General features: G+C 39.6%; 1 protein-coding gene across 9 annotated transcripts in view; it reads left to right on the top strand.

Annotated features, from left to right (window-relative positions):
- Positions 1–19,323, top strand: part of LOC102222120 (misshapen-like kinase 1) — a 79,656-nt gene extending 60,333 nt beyond the window's left edge. For 7 of the 9 annotated variants that reach the window (XM_023328408.1, XM_023328412.1, XM_023328409.1 and 4 more), the window contains 13 exons: positions 480–565; positions 807–901; positions 1,085–1,169; positions 1,244–1,429; positions 3,450–3,549; positions 4,911–5,066; positions 5,325–5,468; positions 5,615–5,749; positions 6,431–6,531; positions 6,948–7,097; positions 13,836–13,995; positions 14,091–14,230; positions 15,137–19,323. In XM_023328408.1, coding sequence (XP_023184176.1) covers positions 480–565; positions 807–901; positions 1,085–1,169; positions 1,244–1,429; positions 3,450–3,549; positions 4,911–5,066; positions 5,325–5,468; positions 5,615–5,749; positions 6,431–6,531; positions 6,948–7,097; positions 13,836–13,995; positions 14,091–14,230; positions 15,137–15,220 — 1,622 coding nt within the window. In that variant the 3' untranslated portion in view covers positions 15,221–19,323. The remainder of the gene's footprint in view (positions 1–479; positions 566–806; positions 902–1,084; positions 1,170–1,243; positions 1,430–3,449; positions 3,550–4,910; positions 5,067–5,324; positions 5,469–5,614; positions 5,750–6,430; positions 6,532–6,947; positions 7,098–13,835; positions 13,996–14,090; positions 14,231–15,136) is intronic. The other 2 variants (XM_023328411.1, XM_023328410.1) reach the window with 2 other exon arrangements.
- Positions 19,324–21,337: the final 2,014 nt, after the last annotated feature.

Below are 21,337 nucleotides of genomic sequence, written 5' to 3'. Positions count from 1 at the left end.
CACTTAGTTGTTAAGACAGATGTCAAACTTTATTCCACTGAAAATTTTGAAGACAACCAAGTAAGTTAGCGCTTTGGAATTTATCCGGAAAAATTAATCGAGGGGAAGCTAAGTACGCAAAACATTTTCAAAGCTAGCAAAAACGCTACTGCTCTAAACAAAAAAAATTAAGTGTGTTCCCAGCTCATTAGCGGAAGTGTGCTACACTGTTCACTTGATTTAAAACTGCTCATTGGTTCTGAAAACGCCTATCTTTGAGGCATCTTCACTCAGTAACAACTTCCACACTGAGGAGTTAGATCCACCTGGAAGTAGCATGGTGCATTCAGTGGTTTGAAAAAAAATCTGATTTTCCAGTTTCCATTATTCCGGTCACTCATCAAGCTGAATTATCCACCAGATCCGATCAACATCCGATTCTTAGTTGAACTACAGTAAATCTGGAGTTTTGAAAGCTAAAGTCAGTCTGTGCATTTCAGGCCTGGTCAAGCTTGAAAGTCCTCTGCTGCAGCACCGCCTGCAGCAGCACAGGAAGACTGACGACACATCCAGTGGACATGCACAAGTAAATAACCCCTTGTTGCTCTTACATCTTGATATTATTTAGGTTTGATGTTTGTAGGGCGGAAATGTGTTTTTTAACACACAAAAAAAGTAGTTTTTATTATGATGCAAGCCAAATGTAAACAGATTCTTTGCTTGTTGTAATCAGCTTGTTGTTTTAGTCATGTTTCTAGCTTCATCTGTTTTCTAATCGTCTAGCTTTTCCTTTGCCATTTTGACTCGCCTGTTTTCATTCCACAAAGGGAGTAAAAGCTGCTCTGGGGCGGCGTAACAAGGCCACCGAATACTCCTCGTCCAGTGACGAGTTCGGCAGCAGCGACGATGAGGAAAGAATCAGGTGAAAGGCTGCAGGATTTGATATTTGTGAGAAGGTTTAACTCCAACTGGCTTTTTTTGGAGCACCTGAAAATAATTTGTCCTTCCTGAAAGTTGGATGATTTAATTGATGATCATGTTTCGATTGATTCATTTAACCACTTCCTTTCACGTGGTTCTGAAATGCCTACCTCTGTCCTTCAAGGTCCGGCCTGTCCAACGGAAAAGGGAAGTACTTCAGAGGAATCCCCGACGGCATCGTCCTGCAACCCCACCACAATCTTAACCAGGTACCTAGAAACACAACGATGTACTCCCTTTTCTAGGAATATCCAGCCTCCTGACGTTCTTCACGGTTCCACAGATGTCCCGATTGGGTTCGGATGACACCTACCTGCTGCCGGACCTCCTGCAGAAAACCTCCAGTCCGGCGCACAACGCTCTGAGCCAGCACCGCACACGAGAACTGAACTACTCGCTTTCACCCACGGCTCCCGGATCCCCAACTCTGCAGGACCTGCATGTGAGCTCAGTCAAACTAAACCAAAAGGTGGCCCTGAAGTGCAAACCACATCAACCAATCACTGCAAATTGAAAAACACAACAGCGTATTCAAAAACACATTAAGCACAACTACAAGTTAAGAAGACACAGCAACATTAATAAAACTGAAGCGGTAGGTCTCGGTGGGAAATCTAAGACATCACTGATTAATGACGGAGCTTTTGGTTTTAGAACCAAAGTTATTCCGGCTTTATCACTTTTGTTGAAAATTTTTTACCAATGTAGCTAACATATCCAAGAATCATTTGAATCGGGACAAACTACAGAGCTCAGCTTCATTCTTTTCACAGTTTGGACAGTACATAGCACTGTGACTGTCTATGCTTATCTAAACAGAGAGAGCAAATGCCAGAAAAACTGCTGGTTTTAAGGTCTAAAGTGGAATCGTCCAATCAGTGATGTGTCAAGTTTCCCACTGAGACCTATTCCATTTTGCTAATGTTGCGTTTTCTTAATTTGTAGTTGTGCTCTTCAATTTGTAGTTGAACTTAGTGCAGGGCCGGCCCAAGGCATAAGCAAACTAAGCAGCCGCTTAGGGCCCCAAGGCCACTAAGGGGCCCCATCAGTGCAGCTGAGGTTTTGGGGTTTTTTTAGTAATAATTTCTATGTCATTATAATATGATTTGGTTTTACAATAATATATATTTAACATTGTATGTAGAAATTATTTTATTGACAAAAGGAAAAACAATAAATTGCTCTTGGGGGCCCCTGGTGGTCGCGGTAGGTACCGCACGCTTCGCCAGTAACATGAGCTGCCGTGCAGTGAGCATCCAAACGTCCAAAGCTCCGGTCAGAAGATAAATAAGCAAAACAATGTCTCAAAAAAGGACTTATCATTTGGGGAGGGAGAAAAGAAAGAGGAAGAATAGAAATAAGCAAAGATAAAGGTTTGTTTTAATGTGCCTTGGTAATGTAATGTAAAAGATTTGTAAAGCTGCTAATAGAAATTGCTTGATAGCGACGTGGAACGGTCCAGTTCAAGAGCCAAACATTTATGCTTGGGTCTTTGTGTGAAACTGAGTTTAAACTTTAAATGAGTTGATTCTCATGGTTGGCTCTGGATATTTCTGAGGTATTTTTGGCTTCAAAACGCGTGTTTGATAACGTTTGATAACAATAATTAAAACTTCTCAATGTTTGGCATTGTCTAGCAAAATGTTTTTACGTCAGGCTACATGGCTGCTACATCGATGAGCTGCTCTATGCTGTAGTTGCGGATTTGTTATTTGCTGCTGAGCAAAATCATTTTGTGGCTAAAACAAATATTATTTTTACATCAACTCCTAAGTTATGAGAAACTTCTGTTAAAATCTTTTGAAGGCTCAGAATCAGTCCAGTACAGGCACCGGTCCACATTCTGAGGGGAATGATCTAATAATCGGACTGGTGATTACAGCCAGTCCACATTATTACCAGAACTAGAGGGCCCCAAAACCACATTTAGCTTAGGGCCCCATGGATGCTTGGGCCGGCCCTGACTTAGTGAATTCTTGAAGTGGATTGCACTTCGGGGCCACCGTATTTTCCTGACAAATTTTTATTCTATATTTTTGCTGTTCATTTATTGTGGAGTAAATGGATAAATAACACCAGTGGGAATTAAGTAATAGGTGATACTGTTGTCTGATTCTGATAGATGTGAAAAGTACTAACCGTTTGGAGGTTTCTTTGGTATTTGAATTATACAATGTGTGACATCACTTCCATTTATCCACCAGAGGGCGGTAGTGGTGTAGTAATACCAATTCAGTAATGACAAAAGTTGTCCAAATTTTTCTGTAGTGTTATTATTGTTGAATCAATGTAACTGTGCTTATCTTAACCTCAAATTATCTTAGTTCCTTTTGAAAAAAAAAGAAATGATATCAACAGAATAGGAAGCAGAAAATAATAGAATTTGCTTCTTGTCTTTAAAGCCATGGCTAGTTTGTATCTAACCTTCTGTTAGAGCTACTAAGCAGTTCAAGAGATTCACAATATGAATGTGTTGCTGTTCTGACCAGGCTGTTAGCAGTCCATCTGGAAAAAGCACCTGCTCTTCTTCCTCTTTGTCCTTCATCGACCCAAGACTCATCCCCATATCATCCCCTCCACAGAGTCCAAGTAAGTGTTTATACGTACGAGTGTAGTTTACGTACACTAAATAAAAAGACACATACGGAAGTTAAATCAGACCAAACGTCTATTGTTTTAGGTCAGAATGACCAAAATTATTTCTGTTTGCTAAATACCACAATAATATATTGAAAGAGAAGAAAGAGAACATATGTCAGAGTTCTTTATTGATGTCTTCACAATCAGAAGTTTCCAGACATTTCCTCAGTATTTGGTAGCGTTGCCTTTGAGCGAAGTTGCTCATAATAGTTTGTTCCGGCCCATTCCTGCTGTATCCTTTCTGTGCATGTGGAAGTCCCATCCAGTGGTGGGCACACTTCCGCTAATGCTAATAGATCCGCTTTATTTGAACAGGAAACCGACAGGGACAAAATAAAACATGGGCAGCAGAGAACAAGACATAAACATCAATACAACATGTAGAGGCATTATATGTAAATCCATCTATTTTCTAACACCCTTCTCCGTATTGGGGTCAGGAGAGGTGCTAGTGCTTATCTCCAGCTAACGCTCCGGGCGAGAGGCGGGGTACAGGCATTACATGAAAATTAAAATGTTAACATTAAATTGGTGCTTGAGGTTTGTAGCCTCTCCAAGGCATGTAAAATTTGAATTGAAGTTGGAGCTTCATCATTAGCTTCTGCTAACCACTGTGTTATCTTAGTGCTTTACCGTTAGTGAAGCTAATGTTTATGATTGGTGCTTTAGGGTTAGCGCAGCTAACTTTTCAGTTAGTAGGGCTCACTACTGAACCCATTTACACCTGAACTTTAACTTTCTGCCTGAAATCCTGAGATGTTGCATCACTATTTCTTCATAATGTTATTTCTTCATGGTGCCATCTCTTTTATGAAGTGCACCAGTTCCTCCTGCAGCAAAAAAAAGCCTCACAACATGATGCTGCCACCTCAATACTGGTGTCGCCAGGCTTACAAGCATCCACATTTTGTCCACACAGTTCCACTTTAGTTTCATCTAAAAATAAAGATCTTTGTCCCTTTGTTGCTGATCTGCCGTTCTGGCTATGTCAGTATAGGAAACGTTTTACTGTATATAATGACATTGTCTTACCAGCTTCAGCCTGCATTTCCACTTTTTAAATTTTGTCCCCCTACAGAAACGTCTGTCAATTTTGTTGCACCATAAATTATGCTATGAGTCGGTCTTTTCATAAAATCTAAATCCAATACAACAAAGGCTATAGTTGTTATGTTGTAAAAAGTCTTGAAGTAGAATGAATATATTTTTTTTTATTACATTAGTTACTGGATGTGGAATATTAGATACTTGTGTAAACATTTAAAAGGATGTGAAACTCAGGTGTATGTTTCATGTCCCTGATTGTGCAGCAGGTATGAAGGGTGAGCCGATAAAGAGGGAATTTCACAGAAAGGGCTCTGTGGTGAACGTCAACCCCACCAACATACGACCGCAGAGCGACACTCCAGAGATCCGCAAATACAAGAAGAAATTCAACGCTGAGGTCCTGTGTGCCGGACTATGGGGTTTGTAGCTTTATGTCGGCTGCTTTTTAATGCACTAAATAAAGTGCTAAAAGTGCTTTTAGTGCTAATAAGAGCACTAAAAGCATATTTAGTGCTTTTTAATGCATTAAATATGCAATTCTGTTCTTTTATGGGGCAAACTTATCTTTAATTTAGCCTCTTCCACTTTGTTCCTTTGCTTTGTTCACCATCTGTTATCCGCGGGACCACTCTCGTGCCTGTGCGCACGTTGAACAACGTGTGCGTTGGGTCCTGCAGGTGTGAACCTGTTAGTGGGGACGGAAAACGGCCTGTGGCTGCTGGATCGGAGCGGCCAAGGGAAGGTCTACTCGCTCATCAGCAGACGAAGGTTTCAGCAGATGGATGTACTGGAGGGACTTAATGTCCTGATTACAATATCAGGTACGGCAGCCGGATTCTCAGAGAACGACGGCTCTATGTTATTAGAAGTGCTACTGTTCAACACACACTGAACAGACACCTGTTTCTGGAGGACGTGTTGACGTTGTTTCTTGCCGCTTTGTGACTCTATCTTTTAAACCGTGCAGGCAAAAAGAACAAGCTCCGTCTGTACTACCTGTCCTGGTTAAGGAACAAGATTCTCCATAACGACCCAGACGTGGAGAAGAGGCAGGGCTGGACCTCAGTAGGTGACTTGGAGGGCTGCGTACACTATAAAGTGGGTAAGTGAACACTGCAGTGACATGTTAAGGGAAAACGTGCCCACATATAGAGTTCCCCCACCATGTGGAACACCATATATGGGCAAAAACTACTTCTGTATCTCACTCTGAAACGTGGTGGTGGTGGAATCATGCTGTGGGAGTGCTTTTTTTTTAAGCAGATAGAGAAGCTGTTGAAGACGCGTAGAGGAAATAAAATTCAATTCCAAAAGAAGATAGTAACGCAAAGTGATTTCGATAATTAACTGTAGTCTGACTACTGGATTTCAAATAGCAATACGTTAGATTACTGGTTACTGAAAAAAGTGGTCTGACGTCAGTAACGTGTTACTGACAAACTCCTCATCTAAATCCAGAAAATTGGACAAAATATGGTAAATGTAGAAGATTTTCTTGTAGTAAATGAATATTTTCAACAATTACTTCTGTAAATGATTTGCCACTTTAATCTCTTCATAAACTGGTTCTTCCATGCATTTATGTTGAGGATGCTAAACAGCATAGCACACCACACTGTTTAATTTTCTTTTTTTAACAATGATTATTTAAGAAATGTTTGTACTTTGTGTTCTCCTCCGGATTTCACATAAAATCCCATCAAGGCACAAAAAAGCTCAAAAAGTAGAGGTGTGGAGACATTTGTTAGCTGCTGTTTTATTATTTTTCCCCTTCCTGTTTCAGTGCGATATGAGAAGATCAAGTTCTTGGTGATTGCGTTGAAGAACGCGGTGGAGGTGTACGCCTGGGCTCCCAAACCCTACCACAAGTTCATGGCCTTCAAGGTTTGTATCATTAAAGAATATTTTTAAAAAAATTATAATGTTTCATTTTTGTTTCATTCTTGGACTCAAAGATTGAATCTCAGGTGTTTGGTCAGATGAACAACACTCCTTTTTTTTCATATGCTATTATTTGACCTAAAAGTCAGCAGCTAACGACACTATCCACCATCATCTTTGTACCCTTTGCGTTGTCAGGGAGACGCCTGGTAGAAAAGTTAACAGGGTCACTTCCACATCCAGCCTCACACGCAGAGCTGTGTCCCGTTTATTTCTGTCCTCTGGGCCCTGAGCTACTTTTTCTCCTGTAGCCTTGTAGTTTAACCCTCTCTCCTCGGAAACGTCCAAAAATATACTTTGTGCTATATTCCTGCTTTCACATCTTTATTCATTCATTCAGTTGTCCTGTTTGTATTCAGTCCTTCAGGTCCCTGCCTCAAAAACCGCTGTCTGTCGACCTGACCGTGGAGGAAGGTCAAAGGTTAAAGGTCATCTACGGCTCACTGTCTGGTTTCCACGCCATCGATGTTGACTCTGGAACTCCGTACGACCTCTACCTGCCCACGCACGTAAGCACCTGCTCTGCTCTCGACAGTTTTCTGACCAGTCACGCGTAGCTGTTCGTCCCTCTTAAGCCTGTTCACACTGCGGCACATTACAAACACAAACTCTTAACTGTTTCTGTTTGTTTTATGTAATAATCCAATTTGTGTTCTGCCCTCCTCAAAACCCAAAATAAACACGCTCTCTGCAAAGAATAATGGAGAAAATACCAAAAAGAACGCACTGAGTGCTGGTTCGACACTGGATTAATTACTTAATACTCAGCATACTTTTCAGGGAAATAAAAATTGAAAGCCCTTCATTTTTTCTATTCCTCTTTAAAGTCACTCTACTTTGTCTTGGTCTACCACATTAAAATCCACATTAAAGTTTTTTGCTATAAAGTGGGAAAATGTAAAAAAGAAAAACAATGTATATTTATCAGCCTCTTATTAAACAAAGCAAATGCAGGCTATCAATGACTATTTTAGTAATCTATGAATCTGATTTTAAAAATTGCACATTCTGCAAATTTTTAATTAAAGTATTTGTAGCAAAGGATGCGCCTTTATCTAAAAAAATATATATTTCCAACATCAACATGTGAAAAGCTCAGATGTTTTCTGCTTGATTTAATATCAGTGCAGTGCAGGGATAATCCTGTGATTATTATTTTTTATTAACAGATTGATAATTTTATAGCCAGAGGTGCTTAATAGGAAATAGCTTTTGCAGAAATCGGTTGAAGCTAAAACTACACTACACTGGGTGGAACATTTTTACAAAGAAAGTTGGGGGTTTTTTTTATCTTAAATGCAAAATGTATACATTTTGTTGAGTTTTGGCTTAATTACTGCCATCAGAATGAATCTGTAGACTCCAACGATTAATCAGTTGTTAAATTAGTTGGCAATTATTTCAATAATGGATTCATCTAGATTAATCATATGAAAGCTAAGCTTTAGTTCTGACCCCCTGAGGTTGCATCATATTTATGGATCGGGCATTTCCCACAGATTCTCCATTATTTTAGGATGTAGAAACCTTTAGGCCAACTCATCACCTCAAACTCTTCTAGAGCTACAGCTGGACTGGGTGCCTCTTGCTGCTGCTGACATTCTCTATAAATGTGACTTGTGTTAAAGGAGCATACTCAAAATCTGTCAATACATAAACCTAAAAACAATCTTAGAAGTTTCTTGGAAGTTATCCTGTTCAAATCACCATCTAGTCACGTGTTCCACATCGTTGTGCTCCAGATTAGACTTAAGTTAACTGTAAATTAAAGGTAGAACACACAAATTCCTCTTAAACGTCGAGTGCAGACGCTGGTGGAAATTCTGTCATCCAGGAAGTGAGAAGAAAATGCCTTTAAGCCCCACACAGAGCAGCCCTGCTGTCAGACAGCAGAACATAACGGGAACCAGGATCGGTTCCGACCCAACGTCCTGGTACTGGCTTGCATTAACTCTGCCCTTGGACTAATGATTGTTGGTGTTGCCTGTTGGATTCTTTCGAGCAGCGATTATATTTCTGCCCCCACCCGTTTTATTTCCATCCCTGCTTTCTGCGTCTCCGGTGTGAATCTCTGGAGAAGTTGCGCTCCACCTCCTACTCACCGTCTACTGATGTTAGTCACAGTTGTTGTTTACTTCTCCTGCTGTCCTCTCTGCTCTCCTCTGCAGCCTGCAGAGCCGCCGGATCCCCTGATACTGCAGCCTCTCCGTCTGACATACCATTGTTCTGTTGATACTGGTTCTCAACATTCGTTGTTAATAAGCCTGCCACAATAAGAAATAAATCAGTGTAATCGCATGATAAATTAAAATGAGCGCAATCATTTCCATTTGGAAAGCCGCCATTTTGAGAAACGCCACAAACATTTGACACCCAATACGAAGTTGTTAGTCTGCACTGCCTTCCCTTCTCGCCTGTTTTCCTTTACTGTTATTTTTTTTAAATACAATTTTGGTTACAGAGACTTCATAATCATTTTTAATTGTTGTTTTGTTTTGTTTTATTTTGGATATTTGAAATCATTTCCGTTTCCATTGTTAAATGTTCTTTAGAAATGAAAGTTTGTTTGATCTTCCTTGCGTTGTTATTATTATACCATTATTATTACATTAGTTACAAAAGGTCTCAAAATGACAATGTTATCGTTTATCGCAATAATTCTTGGGAGAATTTATTGTCCAGCAAAATTTGTTGTTATATCAGGCCTAATCACTACAGTCTCCTTCAACACTGGTCTTACAGCCTCTTACCAATTCTTACCAGTCATTATTCCTGACAGTGACTGGCCTACTGTCTGCCTAGTTTATACGACATGCAGGGTTTTGTTAACAGTAACAATTATGAAGCAGCCTGTGCCTGAAACATGGGAGCCGTTTCAAACTTTAAGAAGCTTTCTCACATGTCTGCAAATCAGTTTGTGTCGAATGTGAACAAAACGCCCACCGCTGGAGAATCACTGCTGGAGAATCACTGCTGGAGAATCACTGCTGGAGAATCACTGCTGGAGAATCACTGCTGGAGAATCACTGCTGGAGAATCACTGCTGGAGAATCACTGCTGGAGAAGCCTCTCTTTTGTTTTGCTTGTTTTGCTGCATGTGGGCACATGAAGCTGATTGTAGACGATGGTGACTCATGGCTACATTTAGACTCAACACATCCTATTAAGCATGTTTTTTGTTTGTTTGTTTTAGCAACATGTAAGGTGGAAGAGGCAGACATTGTTTTAGCTTCTGGGTTTGGTAATGGCAGCATGTCCACATCCATAAAAAGAAACCTTCATATTTAAAAATGAAGGTCTTAAAATGCTTTAAATTCATTTTAAAAAGAAAGGTGGGCTCACAGGTCTTAAAACTTTATCTTGGTAGGATAAAGTTAATCTGGTGTATTTTGTTTGTTGTTGTTTTTTTTAGTGAGACTTTTTTGACAGGCAAATGTTTGAGTCACTCTCAGATACTGTATATCTTCACTGCGTTTTGTGACTCGAGACGATTCAAGCTAACTAGCTGCTAATGTAGACACGTGACATGTTACTGTTTACATCTGAAAATGTCCTGCATGTGCAGGCCTGAGGGCAAAAAGAAGATTCTTTTAGCTTCCATCCATAGCCGTGCTGTCGCTGTCGGACATTTTCCACTAACCTAACAAAACCTGTGGATCACTGGTCTCAAACTCATTTTCGTTTTGGGCCAAATCGAGATCATGAAGGCTCTTAAAGGGCCGGTTGTGCCAGAATGTATTGATGAAACCTGTTCACAAACTGTTAAAATATCTTTAAATCCTTAAAATTAAATAATGTTAGTGAACAACTTTTCAGTCCCTCCAGGATTTCGTGATTCTTTTGCAATAAAAATCAAAGTGTTTGTGGTTCTCATTTGGCTTATTTATGACAGTAAATGTGACTTTTTATTACTCAATGTAAAGATCAGAGACTATAACCTGACACCAATTAAAGCTGAGGCAGCTGTTTAGTTAAAGTAAGAAAGTTTTTGACAATTTTTGAGAAAAATCTGCAATAAACTCCCAATTATGTACTAGTGCAAAAAAAAGTGCAGGGATTTGTTGATTTTACATGACTTTCCACAATAATCCTCAAGAAACTGGAGGGACAAGTTGATATAATTTGGCAGTAAACAGATAAAAACTGCATTGATTTGATTGATAATATAATATTTAAGGTCACTTAGTGTTTAGTCTAGAATCTAGAGGGCCACGTAAAAAGCTTCGGTGGGCCAAATTTGGCCCTCGAGCCTTGAGTTGGCCTGATGTTGGTATGATTGATTTGGTGCAGTGCGCCACAGCGAAGGGAAAATAACGCAGAAAAGCCAGAACCCTTCATATTCTTCTTTTTTCTTACTCTCTGTTGGCTATGCTACACGCACAGTTGTTGCCGTGGCAACTGGCTGACAACAACGCCACTAATGTATTGGGATTGAACACTAAAAAACCTCTCGCACTATTCCCACACAAAGACCGCAACGTTCAGTCTTTTTATGTATATTCTGCAGTGGTTGATGGGCTAATTTAAACTCCTTCTCGGCTCATGAACTGTCAGAGACTTGGAGTGTGGGCCATCTGTTTTCTTAACTGAATTGAAACAAATTCTTCAGCACATCCGCATGTTGCAGTTGTCAAAGTCAAGCTAGCATAACCGACCTACGTCCCCCTGCCCTTTTTTTTTCAAATTAAAACCTTTCCAGACCTTGTTATCTAGATGCCGTAGTGTTGATAATTAGCGGTAAAGCACTGCGTCCCTTCTTCTTTCATCGATTCTGCATAAAATTAAGAATTAGCACGTTATGTCGACAAGCTGACGGCCAAAACAAATGGTGGTGATCGTCAGTGGGCAGATTTTATGCCCTCCAGCAGGCTGATGGAGGGCGGGATGTTGCGTTTTCTTTTTTGCGTCTATCCTGGGTGAGTGCAAATGCTTTGCCATTTGGCTGGGCAACGTTTGTACGTTTTTGTGGAGACGAAGATCTTCAATTCCATTCCCTGTGCTCTTAAAAAGTCTTAAATTTGAGTTGGCGAAACCTGCAGAAGCGCTGAATGATGTTGTGGTGAGACCGAGTGGGTGGCTGGCGCATAAAGCAATTTCTCCCGCTTGAATAATGGATTTGAAGTGTCTCTTCATCTCTCTCCCGTGCCGTAGCGCCCATCCCTCTTCTCTTTGCGTCGCTGGCTTAGATAAATCTCTTGTCTCCTTTAAAGTCTTCTGAAATTATTCAAGAAGTTCTGAGCTAACACGTTTAGTTTGATGCAGACGAATTACAGTTTTATTCCTCAGATAAAAGTTTTCTGTTTAAAGAGGGGTGGGGGGAGGTTGATAAATGACACACTCTGCAACGGCAACATGTGTGTGCTGCTTGCACCCGGTGAGTAGGAATGGCGTCAGTGAAGGGAGAGAGAAGCTCTAAAAATACACCCGTCCTGTCCTCCTTCTGCGATCATTATCTCTGAGTGTCAGTTCTGACCTCCTCCGGCTCCTGTTGAGACTTTTTTTTTTCCACCTCTCTCCCTTCTCTCTGGGTATATTAGGCGAGTCTGCACACACAGCTGCCTACTACTGGTGCCTTAAACTGCTGCTGCAGCTGCAAACTTCATCTCTCTCTCTTCACTCTCCCACTTGAGCTTTAAAATCCACTCACTTCCACTTGCTTTTAACACTCTAACAGACTCTTCACACGCCTTCACTGTAGCTTGCGCAGCCATACGCTCTCTTAACCACACACACACACACAGCCCTCCTGGTATGTGCGCCTCCCACTCCCTGCACCATTCACGCTAAACTGGGATTTGGGTTTCCTCACTACTGTTGAAAGAAATTCATCTAATCATCCTGGCACAACAATGACTCACGCATTGCGTTCTCTCACCTAAAGAGGCAAACACACACACACACGCGCGCGTGCATCTGTGGATGTTGGCGGCAATCTATGCAACAATGCTGATTCCGAGACAGAGGATTAAGATCGCGTTGCGCCTGTGGATGCCGGTCCTCATGCTCAGGATTGTGGTGGCTCGCGTTCCGGTAACGTATGAAACTTCACCCGCTTCCTGCCGCCAGCTCTGAACGCTGACCGTAACTCCAGACGGGCTTTATTTATTTATTTTTATTTTTTTTTTAGTGTTCATTGTTCTGCTATTTTATCATTATTGTTTTCTTCATTTCTTCATTCTTCCATTTCTTCTTAAAAAAGGTTTTATTTAGTGAAAATACGGCACTGATTAATAGTTAGATATTTGAGTCTTTTTATTTCCATCCAATGAAAAATGTTTGTCTATTTCCCCCCACCCCCATTTTTTTAAACAAATTAGTCAAATAAAGTTCATATTTCTGAACTGCGTATTGGGAACAGATCAGTAAATGATTTAAATAGATTTCGCTTCTTATATGGTTGAACAAAATTTCATGGAATAGCTGCTCATGAACAGAATGAAAGTTTCTGGGATGGTTAGAAAAATGTTTTTTGAAGGCATTCTTGACTAAATAGCTTGTGCTTTTAATTAGGGCTGATGTAAACGATTATTTTTAGTAACCGAGTAATTACTCAATCACTTGAGAGTGAAGTGGAAGCAGGATGAAAGGTGAGGCTGACCCAGAGCCAGCCACACCGCAACAAAAGGTAACTTTACACAAAATACAGTTGCGTAAAGTTACAATACAATTGTTTAATAGATAGAAAAGCTGACAATAATGTTCTTAGCTATGGTATTGTAATCAAAATCTGAAGGAGATTCATTGCAAGCTGGAAGAAAAATGTTGGGGTTTTTTGGTCAAGAGTGGACAAAGCAGGAAGATTTGAGTATTTTATTTTATTAGCATCACGATATGTCTGAGCAACTTCCAAATTACAGTCATAAGTGACTTTATGAGAGGGAAGTTAAAAGTTTGGATTTAGTTCAGCGCAAAATCAGAGGAGGGTCAGGTGAAGTCCTCACATCTGAGAAACTCAGGGAACTTTTGCAAAGCAACGTGGGTAAACGTCTCCACTGGTCCAAGTAAGAGCTACATATCAAATACAAAGACGTATATGATTAAAATAAGCAAACAAAAATAAATCCTTTTTCTTCATTCTGTAATACCCTGTGCATTATTGCTGAGATAATTTGTAGAAACAACCTGTCAAAAAATGCCATTGATTTTTTTTTTTTTTTTTGCCACCTTTTTCTGTATGTTGCTTCAAAATTTTTCCTTTTTAAAAAAATAATTTTAAAAAATGTTGCTTTTGCGTGTGTGTTCAACAGATCCAGGGTCCCGTCCATCCTCACGCCATCATCATTTTGCCCAACAAAGCCGGGACCGAGGTTCTGGTTTGCTACGAAGACGAGGGCGTCTACATCGACACGTACGGCCGCATCACCAAGGATACGGTGCTGCAGTGGGGCGAGATGCCAACGTCTGTCGGTAATCGGAGGCGCAGGAAACGCTGTGAACAAAACTCGCGGAAGTGGTTGCGTCCTCTGCTGAAGACTCATCTCTGTCCGTCTGTGTTTGTCCAGCCTACCTTCAGTCCAACCAGGTGATGGGGTGGGGAGAAAAGGCCATAGAGTTGAGGTCGGCCAACACGGGGAACCTCGACGGAGTGTTCATGCACAAAAAGGCCCAGAAACTCAAGTTCCTGTGTGAGAGGAATGACAAGGTAAGATGACTAGCAACGGTAACGCATTAACACACGCTTTATTTGAAAATTTTAACCTGTTATTATTACATAACGCAGATTAATCAAACTACCTACTTTGACCAGAGAGCCTCTCTCCGGCGGCGGGTTACCTCGTTCACAGCAGGGCGTTATGGGAGAGTCAAACGACAGTGACAGGCAAAAGGTTTCCGTGACAGCAGACGGCAACAGAAGTTGAACATTTTTCAACTTTCTCGTGTTGCGTTGCTAGCTCGTACATGTCTAGGTGTGCGAGCTCCAAATTTCACATGTGCGAATTACGCCGTTCACTCGGCTGGGTGAGGACCAGAAACTGGCGCCTCGTCACACAAGATCCACAGGAAACCAATGGAGAGGAACGTTTCTAAATTTAAAACAAAATGGCTTTAAACCGTCCTGGTAATAAAAATCTGGAAAACTGAGAATCTTCAGATATTGTTGGTTTGAGACAATTAAACATTTTTTTTTGAAAACGTGCATACGCTGGCAGTTTTTGGTATGGGCAGTTGTCCAGGGCGGCATCAGAAAGCAACGGGGGCGCCTAAGAATTAGAAAATTATCTTATTTTATCTGTCATAACAAGTTTGCTGCTACTTTTATGCATGTGGAGTAAGTTTCCATTAGTTGGTGTTGAGTACTGAGAGACTACATCACCTGCTTTCTGCTACAAAAAACAACCAAAAACGTCAGATAATTGGTTGTGTTTAATTGGTTGGACGAAGTCAGGCATAGAGATTATTTATAATTAATCGCAGCGCTGTGTGTGATTATTCCGATTAAAATTTTTTATCAATTGACAGCACTACTTTCTTCCCAAATCATAGCAGCTTCATACACGACTTTGTGATCAAACTTAACACGCCACCAAAACTGTTCTCCGTGTTGCAGGTGTTCTTTGCTTCGGTGCAGTCCGGCGGCAGCAGCCAGATCTACTTCATGACGCTCGGACAGAACTCTCTGTTCAGCTGGTAGCCAGCGGACCTGCTGACCGCTGACGTCCGTCTTGTCGATTCTGTGCTCGCGTGATGATTAGATTTGTGCTGACCGACGCTGATCTTCAGGATTGAAGGATTATAACCCCAGGTGTATTCGGCCTGATCCCGCTTCGACGTGAACTGGATCGCGGGTCTTTCTGCTTGAATCCACCGATCGGGCTCCCGCAGCACGACACTCGAGAGATTCAGAGAAAGGTGACTTAACCGCTGCGCCCCCTGTTGGCATGGATTGTCGGTAGGTAGAGCCTGGCTAGCTGCCCGTGCCTTTTGTGAGAAAGCAGCGAATCTTTACGGCGTTGCTGTCTCATCGACATGTAGCAAAAGAACATCCAAACTTGGAAGTGTAAACATTTCACAATACGCTCCTGGACGATTGAAGTTTTCATTTGTCAGATCATTTTCGATTCAGTCAATTGTGTTCAGGCCCTGATTTTGGGACATCTTCTCAAAATACTTTTTTATTATTATTATTATTTCTAGATCAGAGCTGCCTGTTTGTAATACCTCAAAGATGTTTATTGTCCATGAAGACTTCTAGATGACCCCGATACGACCAATTTCTATAATTTATTAATCGATACACGAACAATGAAGTGTATCCTTTTTGTTAGGATTATGACTCCACAATTCACATATGAATCCCTTTATCTGGAGAAAAAACTAACAACTAACTTGATTGAATTAATTGATAAGCACTTTAAAAAAATAAAATAAAATCTTAAATACACATCAGTGCGTATTTACTACGCTCCACTGCGAAGTTTGTGTTAAATTTCTATGTCTTCTAGCATTTTCCTATCAGTTTCCATAACTTCTAGTGCGAAGTTATTCTGTCCATCCCAGAACTTAAACTCATCCTTTCGTTTCTGCGTAATGAGGACCAAAAACAAAAGTTTTGAGATGAAGGACAGTGACAGCCCCACTGTTGCTTTTCTGGTGTCTATTGTACAGCTTACGATGTACATATCTATCTAAAATGCACTGTTTTCTAAGTGTTTCACAAATGCCAAGCCATCTTTATTTACGTGTACAGAAACATGGGCTTATAAATGTGAAATTTGACCTCAGAACAAACTATTTGTGTGTTACTTTTGTGATTTCTGAATGTTTGTGAGTAAGAGCCACTGACAGTACAGCTCTTGTTCAGGTTCCACCAACATTTATTAAAGCATAGGTGCTTTAATCAATTTTTTTTTTTTTTGGTTGACTTTCTCCTGATGCGTATAAATCAGGTGTTTTGCACAATAACCATGATACCGGTGTTTGCTCCTATACATCCTGCTTTAAGTTGAAATAATGTTTTCAAAGGAAGATATATGAAGCCGTTGAAGTTCCTGGTATCCATCAGTATTTGTTTTACTGTCAAATATGACACGTACTAATGTTTCTGACAGGATTTTTGTTTGTTTCGATCCCTTTAATGTACTTCATCCCATCCCCTTACGATGCAAAGTGTTGCATTTTCAAAGTGTTGTGTCCTGTTGTTTTGATTTCAGCAACAGAAAAAAACAAAAGAGGAGGAGAGATTTATTGTATTTGTTTCACTAAGTTTAACTTTAAAAATTGGCAAAGACAACTAGGCGATTTCCTGTTTTGTGAGAAAGAGACTGAGATCAGTTTGAAGTATAACAATTATAATGTTGTACAGAATATGCTAACCAAATCATGGACCTGAAAATTTGTCCGAGGCCATTGTGCGATGAAGACTTCGCCAAAAAAGTGTGTGAATGTTGCATTTGGAAATGTTTCCGTTTTCATTGTGTATACATACCAGCCTCAGGCTTTGCTTGCGTTGCTTTGTACGTTCCGCTGCTGGTTTTCACTTTAAATTTTGTCAGATTATTGCCAAATATTTTTTGTAGTCATTAATATCTGTAGGTAGATTTAAGTATAAACTTGAAAATGCAGCTGGTTCTGTGAGAATATTGTCACCTCAACAAAAACAGATCTTACTGGGTGTTGAACGTTTTATTGCTAACTTTTTATTAAATGTCTTGCCTTTGTTTCAGGGGGACAAGAAGCATTCCTTCCTAACACACTCAGATAGCGCAAATGACATGGCAGGTTTGTCAACTCAGTATTTGATGCGTTAGCAAACACAAAGCTAAACTTCAGCTAACTTCAGCTAAATCTACCAGAGCTAGTTATTAGCCTAACCTTTGGAGCTAACTAACATTTTAAGCTAATGTATGGCTAACATTAAAGCTTGTTGGCTATTAATAACAGAAATGTTGTTTTAGATGAATATTTGTTTTGGTTTATTGTCACAAAACACCAACTTTTAGGTCCTTAGAAAGGTTGTTAGTAGAAAGAATTAGCAAAAATAAGTTCCAATGGGGTAAATTGGAATTATGTGAAAATACATCAAATGCAGTTCATGTGATGTTACAATAATTTACCAATTCCAATAATTCACATTAGTAAAATCTATTTCCCCAAATTTATTCATATGGAGGGATTTTATTTAGAAACAAAAAAAATGTGCTAACTTGCACGTTAGCTCCGGTTACATCAGTCTTGTTGTTGAGTGGTCAGTGAGGAGTCCAGAGATTGAGCTTTGCTCTGAACCAAAACAGTTTCAACCAGGTTGCAATTTATATGCACTGGGCCAGTTTATTAAAAATCATGTATTATGAGTGCTAAAATAAAAGAATACCCTTTCTCTTCAAAGACCTAAACAAACATTGTACAACGACAAGGTAATTTAACTCTGCCGCACTCAAATATGCAACACACCCTGTGATAAGTTTTTACAATATACAAAAAGGCAATAACATCCACTTATCACCTTCCCATTAAAACCATAACATTGCAGTAATTTATATTTTTAAATAGCCAACAGGTGTTTTCTGGCAAAGACAGGTTCCTGCTGGTTAACTGTCATTGTACTGAGTCTGGGAGGAAAAGAAGCAAATTGTTCATGTCTTTACGTACCACAGTTATTCAAAGTTAGTTTCCTCAGTGCTCTCCGGCTCCGTGTCCCTGTTGCCAGGCATTTCACTGTAGCTGGATCACTAATGAGGAACTTTCCTCCCACACCTTCCACTGGTTGGGATCGTAACAGATTCAGTTTCAGACCCACGGTGACTCACGTCTCCACCTCTCCCACCAGTCGGTTCTTTATCTCCCAGTCATTCCAAACCTTTCATCGTCCCAACAGTTTTACTCTGATCTCTCTTATCTCGATTTCTGTCACCCTTTAATTCCTCTAGTTTTTCATCCCGTACCTTGAAATATTTCGGTCTTTTTTTTTTCGTCAGCAGTTTGCAATTGAACTAACCAAGAACTGTCAGAAACAACAACAAGAAGACACAGTTTTTTTGCTAACTTTACTGACTAAGGGAATCTTTTTCAATAATGTTAAAGCATCTTATCCAGGTAGGATCCAGAGGAAGAAGGCCATAAGGCCATATAGTCTTAAAGAACGAAAATCTGCTGAAACGTCATGAGTTGTTGTGTGAGAAAGAGTAAGGTAGACAGGTGGTTAAAATGCAGTAGACAAAGAAGGATGGAGGTGAAAGACGTAGCAGGTGGCTCTAGGGAAGTGTTAAGTACCAGATAACAGGGATGTTTGGTTTTGCTACGGTAGATATGAATCCTCACTTGCAAAAGTTCAAATTAGGTTTCTATGGCATGGTTAGAGGGAGGAAATATGAGTAAATGACAGGAACAGTGAATATCCTAAAAACATCCCAACATTGTTGGACCAAAATAATCCACTGAAATGCAAAATCTCCAAAACGCTGATGATTTATTGACTGGGTTTTTTTCCCCTATTAAAAACTGATGTTGGGCTACATGATTCAAGTTTTAGCTAATAAGTGGTGTTTTCCATGATGTTATTAATGAGACCAAATACATGAGTATATATAAATATATGTATATGTATGTGAAAAATTAAAATTTTCTTACTCATGTAGTTAGGAAACCTTCTGTTATCTTGTTTTTGCACTGGACCTATGTTTGACGTGTTGTATACTGTACTCCTTTCTGCTTTGAGATGAACGCTCTCTTAATTTACATTTTATGTAAACAAGGAAAAAGATGACAGTGATACAACAATAAATATCTTGAAGTAAGTGTTGTGCTGCTTGTCTTTTTTTCTTTCATACATTGCACCAGAAGAAGAACAAATGTTTTTTCTGATACGGTTAGAAATTCCACAAATCACAATTTCAGCTGAAACTCAAAACAAACCACACCAGCGTTCTCTGGCATCGGTTTCTGCTGTCTGACAGGCCACAGTTACCGTGGATGCTGAAGGTTTTTGTTGTTCACAGGTTGTCCCGAGGGTCACTGACAAAGACACGCATCTATGCACATACTTAAGATCAATTTCTATCTGTTGTGTCCCACTAGCCTGAAAGAAACCAGCTCCTTGATTCAGGCTTTGCTTCACACACGGGGTCTAGACCCTTGGCTACTGAGAACTGATTGTCTAATGGAGGGGTGAATTTCAAGTTTCAAAGAATTAGACTACGATACCCATTTGCTAGCGTTTGACCGTGACGTATAAAATGTGCCAGCTCCATCATGAAGGAATCTACGCAATGAAGCTTACCGGAAAATGCAAACCATCCCGAAATAGAATTGCCAAGCCAAATGGCATCTTTACCAGCAATAAAATGTCTTAAACATTCTTCTTGGTCCGACTTTAATTTCTCTATGCTAGGAGAAGTGGCCAACACAGGACTGAAGGACTTTGTTCACTGCGGAGTCAGCGAACGAAGCTACAAGCAGATTATAACACTAAAGGAGCCCAGAAAATCGATATCATCGTTCACAACTTCTCCTTCTGTTCGCCGATTGGCTCGGTTGAAATCCTACTGGAGAGACTGAGGTCAATGGGAGAAATCTCAGACAGAGTCCTGAAGGGAGATGAGAATCAAGCTGAATTGCATGGAAAGGCATTTGTCCAGCTAGTCTTTCACATCGAGTTGATGGGGTAACGGGTCCAGAACAGACATCTCTCCCAGGCCAGACTAGACACATAGAGGATCTTCATCAGTTCATTTTAAATCCTGCATCATATTAAAAAACAATCGAATTATTATTAATAATAATGTCAACAAAAGCTGCTAATGCTGGTCATCTGATGGAGACATAAGAGAGTAGCTACTTTTCTTTTAAAAACAGATATAAACATTTGTTTATCAGTTTGTTTAATAGTTAATATACAAGAAAAGTGAAAAACCACCAGACTCATAACCAGTTTACAGGAAAGCATAGAAATGGATTATTTATCTCCTTCCCAGCTATCAGCAATGTGGCTGCTGTTGGTGTCAAGCTCTCAACTACACAGAAAAAGCAGGAAGACATTTTATTGTGTCTAATGTTTGCATTTCCGCAGCGTACAGAACAAATGTGTTGGAGTGGGTTGTTTACAACCCATCAAGTATGGAGCGGCAGCATCATTTCTTTGGGATCATTCTTTATTCTTTACTTATGCTAACGTGTAAAATTATTAAACCAAAATTATTTCTTTGCAGCTCGTCTCCAAGCAGGCAAAGTTTCTTGTCACATTTTACAGCAGCAGCAGCAGCAAATGCCTGTAAGTTACATTTAATTTTACTTTTAAGATATTTTTAATTTTCAGTATGATTCAAAATTGTAAACCTGTTCTCTCCGGGTGCTCCGGCTTCCTCCCACAGTACAAAAAGCTTTTGTCCACACTAGACAATAGGTGGAAAATGGGAAAGAAATTTCAACTTGTTTCTAATAATAATTATTATTCTTAGTAATAATAGCAATAATAATATGAATATTAATATATTAGTATGTTAATCAATATACAATTAATTATATGACATATAATTAATATGATACTTAGTAATATAGTCATTATTATATTGCTAAGTACTATACTAAAATGATCATAATAATTATTGTTCATAACAATAACAATACTAATAATAAATAATGATTACCAATATAATAAATAATAATAATAATTAGTATTATCTATATTGATAGTTATTATATTATTACTATTGATAATAGTAATAATATAATAACATACAGTTATTATAATTTAATATTGTTATTATTGTTATTAATAATAATAAATATAATGTCCCCACAGTAAAAACGGAAT

The sequence above is a fragment of the Xiphophorus maculatus genome, chromosome 23, assembly GCF_002775205.1.
Source record: "Xiphophorus maculatus strain JP 163 A chromosome 23, X_maculatus-5.0-male, whole genome shotgun sequence".
Taxonomy (NCBI): Eukaryota; Metazoa; Chordata; class Actinopteri; order Cyprinodontiformes; family Poeciliidae; genus Xiphophorus; species Xiphophorus maculatus.
Note: the sequence above shows the minus strand (reverse complement) of the source record. Positions and strands in the feature narration are given on the sequence as shown.